The sequence below is a fragment of the Hyaena hyaena genome, unplaced genomic scaffold (genome assembly GCF_003009895.1).
Source record: "Hyaena hyaena isolate Hyena2069 unplaced genomic scaffold, ASM300989v1 scaffold_308, whole genome shotgun sequence".
Lineage (NCBI taxonomy): Eukaryota > Metazoa > Chordata > Mammalia > Carnivora > Hyaenidae > Hyaena > Hyaena hyaena.
This window is the reverse complement of record NW_024080942.1, coordinates 238,831-251,648: the sequence shown is the minus strand read 5'-3', so window position 1 is coordinate 251,648 and position 12,818 is coordinate 238,831. Positions and strand designations below refer to the sequence as shown.

Genomic DNA, 12,818 nt, shown 5'->3' with positions numbered 1-12,818 from the left:
GCTGCCGGCTCTCCAGCGTGGAAGCTGCCCGACAGGGATGGGGACGCATGGGCGTCCCAGGTGGGTGGACATGCTTGAGAGGACCGGAGAGGGCTGCCGGGCCCGGGGAAGGCTCAGGAGAACACGGGCCGCGGGCCAGCCCCTGCCTTGCTGCCCTAAGGGAGAGAGAGGTTGGCTCGAGGAGGACCCAGAAAGCTCACGGAAGGCCAGGTTGTCCATGCCGAAGGTTCCCCCTGAGGCCCAGTGGGACCGGGGGACGACCAGGCTACTGCGGTGCGGCGGGCTCCCGGGTGTGCCCAGCGGGCCGGTGGGGCTCAGGTGTGCGCAGCGGGCAGGTGGGGCTCAGGGTCAGGCTCCCGGGTGCGCGCAGCGGGCCGGTGGGGCTCAGGGTCAGGCTCCCAGGTGTGCGCAGCAGGCAGGTGGGGCTCAGGTGTGCGCAGTGGGCAGGTGGGGCTCAGGTGTGCACAGCGGGCAGGTGGGGCTCAGGGTCAGGCTCCCAGGTGTGCGCAGCAGGCAGGTGGGGCTCAGGTGTGCGCAGTGGGCAGGTGGGGCTCAGGTGTGCACAGCGGGCAGGTGGGGCTCAGGTGTGCGCAGCGGGCAGGTGGGGCTCAGGGGCAGGCTCCGGGGTGTGCGCAGCAGGCAGGTGGGGCTCAGGTGTGCACAGTGGGCAGGTGGGGCTCAGGTGTGCGCAGCAGGCAGGTGGGGCTCAGGTGTGCGCAGTGGGCAGGTGGGGCTCAGGTGTGCACAGCGGGCAGGTGGGGCTCAGGTGTGCGCAGCGGGCAGGTGGGGCTCAGGGTCAGGCTCCCGGGTGCGCGCAGCAGGCAGGAGGGGCCTGGGCGGGCTCCCGGGTGTGCCAGCGGGCGGGTGGGGTACGGGCACGGGCTTGGGTGGTGACACAGGACCTGCAGGCACCGGAGGGCAACGGGCAGTCACTGGGTTTTGGGCGCCCCGTGCTTTCCCTCACCTGCCCCAGGACAAGCCCTGTGAGCACAGGGAGGGCCACGCTCCCTCGCTGGGGCAGGGAGGAGCCACCCCCCCGAGACACAGAGCTCCCCTCACGGCAGAAGGTCAAGAGCCCCAGGGAGTGAGGCTGCGAGGCGGGTGCAGCGTCCCCGCCCCCCGGGCAACGTGTTCTGGGGGCTTGGCCTGGGGCCGCCATGTCTCCCTCCGAGACCCACAACCCAGGACGTTCCCAGCCGGGGAGGTGGGAGGCGCAGAGACGGGAGGGTGCGGCTGTGGGAGACGGTGGCAGAAAAGGACTCACGTGAGCAAGGTGCCCAGGAGGGGCCTGGGGGGGCGTGGGGGCGTCCTGTGCATCAGTCCTGCGGCCACTGCCTCACCAGCGCCGCTTACCCTTTTCCCAAAGCACACTGACTGCTCCCAGCAACCGCCTGAGTGGCACTTCACACGCGCACACACACACACACGTTCACACATATGCACACATGCACTTCCACACGTAAACATATGCACACACATGCAATCACCCACACGCGCACTTGCAATGCAGACTTGCATGCACAGACACACGTGCACACACATGCATGCACGCACGCAATCACACACACGTGTGCGCTCATGCATGCACATGCACACACGTGGTGCTCGTACATGCACACACATGCACACAGGCACATATGAGCAAACTGGATGAAGAGGGCTTCTAAGCACTTAGAACAGTGGTCAGTTGGTCAGACGGACGGATTAGTGCTCCTCTGGCCACTACTTGGGGAGACAGACCCAGGCCTGTCAAGGGGAAGCGACAGTCAGCCCAGAGGAGCCGTGGGGGCGGCGGGGGCGGAGCCCGTGGGGGCTGTGATGTCCCGGCAGCCTGTGCCCTCTGCACCATCGCCAGCCTGAGCCACAGGTGAGGGTGGGGTGGGGGTGGACAGAGGCGGTGATGGGGGCAGCACAGGGAGCCTGGGCCCCAGCGGGGGTGGGGTGGGGTCCACGGGTCTCGGCCGCCAGGCCCCTCTTCCTCCCATTGCAGAGGAAGGTGGCAGGGCTGCCCCTTCGGTTGACGTGCCGTGAACCACAGGTTTTGCTTTGTGGGTCTTTTCTGTGGGTTTCCTGCAGTTGGGGGAGGAGGCGCAAGGGGGGCCCCTGAGAAGCGTTGGTGCCCGGAGGGGGGGCCTCTCCCACGTGGGCCTGCGCTCCTGTCCTTGCCGGCCCGGAGCACGCCGCCCCCCACGCCCCCTGGCACCCCGAGGGCTTCTCTGTGCCACACGGCCCTCCAGTCCCACCCTAGCCCCCTGCCCAGGCTCCCTGGCCTCTCTCCCCTCTCAGAATTAGGCCCATTTGGTGAAAGCCCCCCTGCAAAAGGAGAATCACAGAACCATGGTCCCTGGGTTCAGAGCCCCCCCAGACCAGCCTCCTGTCGGCAAAGAGGGGCCCGGGCCTGTCTGCTCCCAGACCTGTCGTCTACGGGGGCACCGCCCGTGGCTCCAGGAGGGGCTTCAGGGGCCCCGTGGGCAGAGGCCCAGACGGGATAGAGGTGGGTCGGTGCATCCCACGGCAATGCACCCGCCTCCCGAGACCTCCGTTCCCTCACAGATCGGGGCCGCGGGGCCCCTGGCGACGCAGAAAGTGTCTGTGTGCACAGGGGGGCCTGAGCCGTTACGGAGCACCCCGAGTTGCTGGTCAGCGGCGGCCTCTCTGGGCTACGCAGGGCTGCCCTGCCCTTCCCGTCTTTACCGTCCAGAATGTGTGCTCAGGACGCGCTCACGGAGAGAGGCCATGATGCTTGGAATCAGCCTCCTCTCTTCGCTGGGACAGGCTACTACCCCCTGCCCTCACTCCACTGGGTCCTTCTGACACCCTGTTCTCATCTCCCCTCCCCACCTGGACACCCCTGCCGGCCAGGGCGCCCCTTCCTACTTTGAGGCTTCGCCCCTCCCTCCTGCCCTGTAAGAGCCGGGGCTGCCCTGCCCGGGAAGTCGGCCCAAGATGCTGTGGCAGGCCCCGAACAGAGCAGGGGTGCGGATGGGAGGGACCCTGCTGCAGCTTCACCTCCGAGCCCGCGGGTCCAGGGGCACCCCTCTCTCAGCGGGGGACAGCTCTCCACTCTTCTGGTAAATGAGCCGCCCGGAGACCCGCACCTGGATGAGCCCCGAGCTCTGCCCGTCAGAAGCACGTTCAGAGAGACCAGCGGCAGGGACTGGGTCCCTACGCCCGTCGCGGGCGCGCCGGCCGCTGGCTGTGCCAAGGGAGGCCGGGCCTCTGCGGGCGCTGGGTGTCAAATGGAAACTTTTCACCTTTAAGAAAACTGAACGCCTTTCTTACTTTGTTGCCGTCGGGGTGATGTGCACGCCGGTGTGGGCACACGCACACACGCCTGCACAGGCACGCTCACACCCCAACAACACCTTTACCTTCAAGAACGTTTTCTGCAGCCCAACGCCCCAGCTGCCCTTAGCAGACGGCTCTGTTCTTAGACACAGTGGCCTCCGCTTTCTCACATGTGGGACGGCTCTGCGGGGGGCACGCCGCAGCCTTCGTGGCCGCCCCGGTGCCAGGCCCGGGCAGCAGGCGGCTCGGTGAGAGAAGGGGCCGTCCTCCTGGCCCCCGCCCCCCGCCCCCCGCCGCCGGGCTCTCGGAGGCTCCCGGGAGGGGCAGCTGGGTGGGACAGGGACCTGGCCAGTGCCCAGGGACCTGCTGATGTCCCGACGCCCGACTGCCTTCCTGCTGGGCCCAGACAGCCGGCCCCTCATTGGGCAGATACAGGGTGTGTAGACTCAGCGCACAGGGCGCCTCTGACCCCCCTCGGCCCTCCCTCTCCCCGACAGATCTCCGAAGACCTGAGCACTGAGAAGCTCTGCATGGACGCTGCTCCCGCGGGGTCCGGCAGCTGGCTCAAGTACATCCGGGTGGCCTGCTCCTGTGATGACCAGAACCTCACCATGTGCCAGATCAATGAGCAGGTGGGTCCGGGGCTTGCGCGCAGGCCCTTGGAGCGGTTCTTGGGGCTGAGGCGCCGGAAAGGTGGGGGCGGTGCTGGGGTGAAGGGGCAGCTGCGCCCTGCCAAGCCCTGTCCGGCCTCGGGACAGGGAGCTCAGGGACCCCCTGTGGTCGCTCCATCGGAGCTTTCTGTTGGCAATCCGCTGGCGCACGGCTGTCTACACGGCTCCGCTCGGACGTGCTCCCTGAGGGGTCGTCGCCACCCTCCGGGAGTGCCCTGCGAATCCCCACGGTGTCCCGGCCAGCCTGCGGAGGTCACTGGCCCCCTCCCCGGCCCACAACCGATCTTTCTCCTGAGCCGCGTGGCCCTGACATCGGCCCCTGGCCCCACGGCCTGGACACCTCACGTCTGCCAGCCCCGCCGGAGGCCAGGGACCCCACTCGGCACACTGGATCCCCCACGCTTCCTCCCCGGAATACAGGCACTGCCGGCCCCCTTGCCCGTGGAGGCCGTCCGGGATAGAGGACGCCATGCTGCCCCCACGTGTCCCCAGTGCTGGAGCTCTAACTCTGTGTCTTTAATTACAAGTTTGCAAGTGGTCCCTGAAGACTCCCCACTCCGGAGCCAGGCCCCTCGGGCACATTTCCACGGCGCTCCAGGAGCGCGGGGCTGCTCGGGACGCCTGGGGGCCCGGCCCGGCCGATCAGAGCAGTGCTCTTCAGCCCAGAAGATCTTGGGGTTACACATGAGATTTCATCTGCAAAAGGGATTCCACTGCTTTCAAAAATGTTTTCAGAGACCACATAACAAAGAGTGCATTCTCCTGCCGCCTGTGCAAACCATTAAAAGTGGTTCGAGGCTCTTGACTTCAGAGAAACGATTTTGCATTAGGAAGCAGAGAGCACACACACCAGGGAGGTCCCTAGGAACCCGTCGGCCGCCCTCCCCCCCCCAGGCTCCTCCTCGGCCCTGGGACTCAGCCTGGGTTGAGCCCTGGACACAAGCCGATACCCGTCACCGTGAAGTTCGAATCCACCTCTGCTCCTGCGACGTCTACAGCTTGCAGTTAGAACCCAGCATTTTGAAACTAGGGCACTTTTTTTTTCTGATTGCAAACAATATTGCGGAAATGAAAGCCAAAAGGAATAATCCTCAAAAATTAGGAGAGAACTTAAAAAGAGAAACAGACCGCTTTTCCTCCCTCCAGACGGAAGTGAAATCGGAGAGAAGGACAGTCAGATCTCGGCACGTGGAGAGGGTGGGCTCCCCGATGCCCCTCCTCTGTGGGCCGTGTGTCCCGGTCCTGAGTCCGGAAGCTGACTGGCAGCAGAAGGACACCGTGGGGCTGGCCCCGGATGGCACTTGGGTGAGACGGCAGATCCAGACTCTCCATTTAAGAAACACGTTTGCTGGACTGTTTGAACCAAACTCTAGTAGCAAAGTAGGTACCTTTTCGTGAAGCTTCTGGAAGAGCAAACGGATGTGTGATCTTTCCAAAGAGAAGCTCCTCTCAGACGTCTTTATTTTCTTATTACTGTTTCGGGGAAGTGTTTATGTCAGCTCCGCATGAGGGTCCACGTGGGATTGGCTGCTTTGCAGCAAATTCTTTCCATCTCTTTCCACCAGGAGCAGAAATACTTCCTGCTGGGTCTTAAACCCTCACTGCTTCCCAGAGCCCCGCTAGGTGGGTGACCAGTCCTGACGGGGGGAAATGCCAGTTGCTTTGGGACAACAGGCTTGACCTGACGTGAAGCAGGAATAAAACATCCCTGAAATAATAATAAAACAAAGATTTTTGAAGACAGGCTTCCCTTGGAGCAGGAAACCCTACACGATAGTAATGGGGCTTCTCGGATTTCCGTAACCCCGGGAGTTTCTACCAGGACTTCCTGGCGCTTATGGACACCCCCTGCTGCCTGCACTTGTGCGCACACACACACGTGCATACACGCACACGCGCACACGCACACCGGGACAGCACGGACGTGGAGGGGGCAGCGTCCACACTGAACATCTCAGAGGCAGGAGGCAGTGTTGGGAAGCTCACGTCACATGACCTTAGCCCCAGTTTTGAGAGGACGAAGGAGACTTGCAGGACGGGGTCTCCGGAGCTCGAAGAGAAAGTCCCGGAAGTCACAGCTCCCAGGACCGAGCTGGCCGAGGAGAGAGGCGCTCCAAACAGGAGACCGTGTCCTTGGGAGGGAGCCATGCATTTCTTCTGTGGACCGGGGCTCCCACGGCCGTGAGCACAGCCCTGTCTCCGGCTCCTCAGGCCACAAGGCCCCCTCTTGGTCCCCTGTGGGGCTGATGGGCCCCAGCCCCGGGGGGTCTCGAGGACAGGTGGCCTGCTGGTCACTCTGCTCTGCTGCTCGTGCGGCCACCTCTGTCCCCCGCTGCAGCTCTGGATGGGGAGCCCGGGGCAAGAGAGGCCACCCCGGGCCGTGAATTTCCTCCCGGACTCAGCCCCGTCTGGTGACGGGCGGCTGGCTGCCCGCGTGGCGCCCTCAGGCGGCCCTGGGACGAAGCAGGCTCTAGGGCGGCCGGGCTGCTGGGAACAGTGTTCGCCACCCACGGCCCGGGTCTCCGAGACTTTCTCTGGGAGTCTGGGGGGCGGTCAGATCACAGCCGTAGACTCTGCGGTGCTTTCATTTACCTTTCCCACTTGGCACAGACGGAAGGCAAAGGGAAGCCCACGGGCAGCGGAGCTCCCGCTGGGTGGCACGACCCTCCCCCGGCCCCGGGCGACCTGGGCCCCCTCCCTGCCGCCCACCAGCCCCTGCTTTTCCTTTTGGAAAATCTGAGACACTCAGCTCACCCCAGGGGGGTTCTTTCTCCCGCAATTAAGAGCACAGGAGACGGGGCCTGTCCCTGGAATTGTTTTAACGTCAGGAACAAAAACAAGAGCTTCGAAGCAACGCGCCCGCTGGAGGGAGCAGAGAGGCCCGGAGACCTCTCACGGCGTGTTCCCACCCGCCTCGACCGGGCAAGGACGCCGGTGGCCGACGCCAAGTGGTCAGCGGGGCCGGGGAGGGCGTGACCCGGTGCCGGGGTCTCACACAGATGTCGGGGAGCACGACTTGGGGGCTGCGGACGCCCCGGCGCGCGGAGGAGAGCCCGCGGGGCCTGCGCTGGGCCCCCAGGGCCGCCCAGGCGGCGGGGAAAACCCAGCAACACCAGCACGTTCCCGGGCGTAGCCAGTCAGCCCGGGCACCGGGGCCTGGGCTCCCCAAAGAGGAAGCAGGCGAGCTGGTTAAAGAAAGGCATTTCGTTAGCAGATTAGCTGCCCGATAACCACGCAGCTCCGTGTCGAGAGCCAGTGCTTCGCTTTTAATGAAAACCTGGTGCTGCCGGGCCGGGCCGGGCGCGGGGCCGAGGCAGGTCCTCTTTGCTTTCGCTTCCTCGCCCTCAGCGCAGACCCGGCCGCGGCCGCCGTTCGCCGGGGCTGGAGCCCGCGGGACGGCGTCGGGCAGGGGGCCCTGCTGCCTCTGCTGTCCCCTGCCACGCTCTCAATTAAACGTTGTACATGGATTGGCCCGTTTCATTGGGAGCTCTCAAACAATTAGATACAATTTCCCCCTTTGAAATGAGAAGCGCAGGCGATTCATTGCAGCGTTTCTTGGCCAGTTTACAAAAGACTTAGCATATATATCAAATTCATTTGAGTCCGAAACTGTGGCAGTCTGCGGTACCCTCCTCAGAGCAAGCCGACCCCGTCGAGTCAAGCTCTCACGCCAACGCGGCTGCCGTCCTTCGTCAGAATGTCCGTCCCTGTCCTTCCTGATCAGACGGGATGCTTGCTCAGGAGAAGCCACTGAAGAATGGTGGGGGCCAGCGACAGATACATGCGCTCTGCATCCCAAACGTACGACGAAGGAAGAGATAGATGTGCGGGACTTTTCCCACGTTCGTGCCGCCGGAAGGGAACGCAGGCGACTGGAGAGGCTCGGACACAAACGGATTTAGCCGCGCGCGGGAAGACAGGAGCCTGGCAAACACCAGGCTCGCCAGGCCGTGTCCTCTCTCGGGCAGGGGGAGGAATTGTCTGCCTGTGGAGGGGCTGTCCCCGCGGTCCTGCTCTGCTCTGAAAAGGCACAGACAGGCCCCCCAGGCCCCAGCGGCGCCCAGCGCCCGCGTGGTTTTTTTAAGCTCCAAGTGCTCAAGCCCTCGGGCAGCCTCCGGGCTCCGGCGGCCACCACCTTTCCCAGACAGAGACAGCCACTGTTTGGGGACCGGCGAGGAGTGAGGACACACAGAGGTGTTTCCAGAGTCAGCACCGGACCCCCTGCCACTCTTCGGGGGTCCCTGAGAGAGGAGAGTCCCAAGGAGCAGCGTCCCCTCTCGGGCCAGGCCAGAGGCGGACCGGCCACCCCGCTTCCCCTGGCTGCGTGCTCCTCTTCTGTGAAAAGCCCTCGCAGAGGCCCTCACAGATCCGGCATGAAGCCGACACCCAGGACGGAGAGAGCTTTTCTTTTAAAGATGAGCACCCTGAAAGAGACGTTGCCCAGTTCACCCAAACACTCCTTGAAAGCTTCTCAAACTGCTCCAAGAGGGGAAGGGGGCCCATGCGCTTGACCACTTTCACGTTTTTGAGCAGCCTGTTTGCTCCGGGCTGGGGAGAGCCGGCTGAGCCTGCTGCCTCCTCGCTCCCCCCGCCACCCCACCCCCGTGTAACGCTGGTGTCGTTTCTTGTAATTTAAATTGTAAAACCCCAAGATTAAGTAGGAATGAAAATCGTAGAACTTAAGTCGTCATATTCATAAATAGCATTATCCTCCTGAGTTGATTTGATATTTTAAAAAAGTACTTAAGGAGCTCAAGAAAGTGTCTAAAACGGACTATTTTAAATTTGAAATATTTCTTTGTCTTAAAGAATGTTGGGGGGAAGTCACGTCTGTTTTCACGGAAGCATCTGAATGAGCCTGGCCTGTGTGAAATCGACTTTTCTCAGGCACTTTCTCTGCCTTGTGCTGGGAACGTGGGGTTATTTGTCCCCAAGCTCCATCCACCTGCAAGGATCCCGCTCCTGTGTCCGGCGAGGGATGGCAGAGGAGAGGACCCACACTCAGGGCCACCGCCGGCCCTGTGAACAGGGCGGGGGGGAGGGGGGGCACATTAAAACAGGGACCGAACCTCAGACCTCTGTCTGGCTTCGGTATTTTGAAAGCCGTTTGCGAACAGACGTTTATTGGCTCCCGTGAACTCAGCTGTCGTGGCTTCCCCAGCTCTCAGATCCTGAAACCGGAGAGAAGATTCCAGCTGGGCCTGACCCCAGCCGCACCCCCAGAGCGCTGAGACAGGGCTGCAGGGGCGCAGGGCTGCAGCTGTTGAGAAGGCGTGAGTTTTCCGTGCTGTCACTTACACAAACCTTTTTCCTTTGCCCGCGGCTGACGAGGCATCAGAGGAGAGGGTTCTTTTTCCTGGAGGAGCAGACCCCTCTCCCTCCCGGGAAAACGAGCACGTAGCCTGTCCACACTGCGCACTGCCCCCCCCCGCCCCCCGCCCGGTCTGAAGCTGATCTAGCCTCCGAGGGGCACACGGCGAAAGGGAGCTGGCCGGCCGCTTCAGGAATTTTCAAGGGGCTACAGAATCATGTATTTCAGGCCCCTGCGGAAGGGGAAGGGGCCTGGTCGGCACCATAAATGCGCAATTTGTAACGCCCCCAGAGGCCAGGAGCCGCCCAGGCCTCAGTCCCACTGAAGCCGGCCTTTGTCCTGGGAAGCCAACCCAGCCTGCGGACCAACCGGGAGCCGGGAACCGGGAACGGCTGGCTGATAAGGCCTTTGTGCCAGTGGGAACAGGTCGTAAAAAACACCAGGCTTTTGTGCCCCGGGGTCCCCCTCACGCCTCCGTGCCCTTGGCAACGGCACCAGCTGAGGCTGGAAAAGTTTGTGCTGATTTCTGTTCACCTCCTCTCCCACCTTCCAGGTGGAGGCAGGTTGGGGACACCCCTGTCCCTCCCCACCCCCGCCGCCGCCCTAACCAGGGCCCTGGATTAGCACTAATAGCAATTAATTCCGTCTTCCGCTCAAAGTCCAGGCGGCCACGGCTGCGGGCCGCTGGCTGCTCTCCTGTGCTGCGCTCACACCCCTGCCAGGTGCCGCCCCGGGGTTGGGGAGGGGGCACCCGCTGTGCACAAATCTGCTCCCATGGCCAAGTGCGCTAGACCCTCCCTCAGCTCCTCCGGGGCTGTGCCGGGGGAGGAGGAGTCCCTGGGGAGGCAGGGGCCTGGGAGTGCACGTCGTCGGGGCTGGAGAGGGGTCCCCCGGGGTCCCAGGAGGCCGGGCAGCCCTCAGAGCGGGGAGGGGTGTGGGGGCGGGGACCTAGGTGGCCTTGGAGCGAGAGGGTAGGGAATTCCAGGAGGTCCAGTGGCCTCAGGAGCCACCGGGGTGGGGGGTCCCGGGAGAGCCAGCGGCGCTCAGAGAGGGGCGTGAGGAGGGTGGGGGGTTCCAGGAGGCCGGGTGGCCCTCTGAGGGGGTCAGACGGGGAGGCGGAGAGGGGAGGCGGGCTGCGCCCAGCCCCCGCCAGCCTGGCCTGAGCAGGAGCTCGGCAGTCCCTGCCGGAGGCAGGATGTGGCCCCAGGAGCCGCGCTGAGCAGGGACGCCAGGTCAGAGCGGGCCTCGGGAGGGACGCGGCCACCGGGGAGGGATGCGGCGGGCGGGCCCACATTGCCCTCTAACGGGGCCTGAGGGAAGCGGGCCGCGGACCCCCCTCTGGGCCCGGCCTGTGCGTCTGTAGCTCGCAGCTGGCACTACACGCACTTGCTGGACCGACTCGCTCACAGCCCAGATGCCGGTGTGGGACTCGGCCTGCCGCTCGGGGCCCCCCGGCTTTGTCTTGGGGTGTCATGCACTTTGGGTCCCCTTTTGAAATCCAGTGGCTCGTCTGATTTTTTAAAAACAATGATTATTTGGCCACTGTAATTTTTTAGATAAAACAATACAGAAACGGGATCTTAACAACTGGCTTCGCTACGACACTTACTGGGGCCCAGTTTCTATTCTCCATTTTAAAACCGCGTCATCCCGGCAGTGATGCCTGTGGCAGCCGCTGCCAGGTAAGATGCAGGAGCCCCGGCGGAGGAGCCCTGTGCTGCGCAGGACACACGCACGGTGTGCGGCTCTGCCGTGCGGGGCCCCGGGGATAAATCCGGGCGGGCCCTGGGGACACGGGGGGACTTCGGGTGCCACGGGGTTCCCTGCTGTTGCCAGGACTAGTGGCTCGTGAAGGAGGCCACACGGACGTGGCCTGTGGAGGGGGGAAGGGGTCCCATGAGCAGTGGGGACAGCTCAGGCTTCCAGATGTTTCCCAGGGCCTGGGGGTGATGGGGGGGTTGCGGGGCGCATGCAGGCCGTGTGCCCAGCTCAGTCCTGGGCACCTGAACCCTTTCTGGCCACTGCTGGGAAGCCTGGCCTGGCTCCTAACGCCCAGGCCCTCCGTGGGGCCGCGCGGGAACACCTCCGGGGTGCGAGTTTCCGGGTGCGGATGGGATTGTCTTGGTCTTTCTCTGGTCTCCCAGCCGGTCGGGCAGCCAGGTCTTCGGGTTTCTGGAAGCACTTTGGTTACTGTTACCTGGATAGAGACCCAAATACCCATGGGCTGGAGTGGCGGGCAGAGGCCTGGCTGTCTGACATTTCTGGAATCGAGATGCAAGATCTCTTGGTGTCGGCCCCACTCGTGTGAGAGGCCAGTGCCCCCCCCCCCCACCAGAGGACCTGAGTCACTGCTCTCCAGAGAGGGGAGGGGACTCCCAGGCTCGGAAGACCCCGGTTGCCTCCCACCGTCACCCAAGCCTTTGCAGTTTGCTCCCTGGGTCCCCTCCCAAACAGCCCCTGCCCCGTGGCCCCGCTGGGGTTTTCCAGGTCTGGGCCACACCTCCAGTGCAGCCGGCCCTTGTTCAGGCGACGCGTTGGCCCCTGCGGTGCTGTCCAGAGGCTAGAATTCCCAAATTCTCCTCCCCTCGACCTCGGAGCCCACTGCTCCCAGCTTTGGTATCGCCCCCGAGCCCCATGCACCCCTCCCCGGGCTCAGGGGTGCCCCCAGCTGGGTCCCCGTGGCTGCCAGGCACCAAGCTTGCTGCAGACACACGTGTCTCTCTGCCTTCCCTGCGGACGGTGCCCACGCTCACGCGAGGCTCACAGCCTGCTGCCCCGGCCCACAGAGCCTCTGTCCGAGTTCACAACCACTTTCGGAACACCCAGACTCACTCTCGACCCCCTCTAGACCCCGGCACCCCCACCCCCACCGACAACGGGCGACCCGAGTACTCTCTGGGAAAAGGAGCCTGAGACGCAAGCCAGGCCCTGCGTCTGGGGAGGAGCTCCAGCCTCCCGGGTGCTTCCCGCTGGGACACGCTCTGCCTGGGACCTTCCGGGCCGACCCTCACTGATTTCATCCTGCGACCCCTCTACCGACCTCCAGCCACCCGATGAAACAAAGTAAAAGGGACTCTCGTACTTTCGAGCATATTCTGCAAAGTTCCAGAAGGGAGACTCTTAGCGGCAATTAGCAGGCAGGTCAAGTGGCCAGCGGGCCGGCCCTGCAGCCAGCGGCGTGGCCCCCGTGTGCACAGCGTGGCTCTCTGAGCGACAAGGATGGGGACACTTACCCTTCTCTCTGCCTTTCCATCTAGATTTATTATAAAGTCATCAAGGACATCGAGCCTGGGGAGGAGCTGCTGGTGCACGTGAAGGAAGGCACCTACTCCCTGGGGACGGTGCCCCCCAGTCTGGATGGTAAGCCCCCCCCCCGCCCGAGGCCGCCCCTCACTTCTGCCACATGACTGGGCCCGCCGCTCAGACCCCGGGCCGGCGGGACCAGAGCGTCCTCACAGCCTCTCAGCTAAAGCGTCTGGCTCTTCCCCTCGGGGGCAGTCTGAGCCACACACCAAATCCCAGCCAGGGCTCCAGGCCGCATGAGCGAA

General features: G+C 63.9%; 1 protein-coding gene across 1 annotated transcript in view; it reads left to right on the top strand.

Annotated features, from left to right (window-relative positions):
* Positions 1–12,818, top strand: part of PRDM16 (PR/SET domain 16) — a 201,852-nt gene that overhangs the window by 152,646 nt on the left and 36,388 nt on the right. Inside the window, exons 4-6 of the mRNA XM_039248308.1 lie at positions 3,786–3,920; positions 9,697–9,699; positions 12,528–12,630. Of these exons, the coding sequence (XP_039104239.1) occupies positions 3,786–3,920; positions 9,697–9,699; positions 12,528–12,630 (241 nt within the window). The remainder of the gene's footprint in view (positions 1–3,785; positions 3,921–9,696; positions 9,700–12,527; positions 12,631–12,818) is intronic.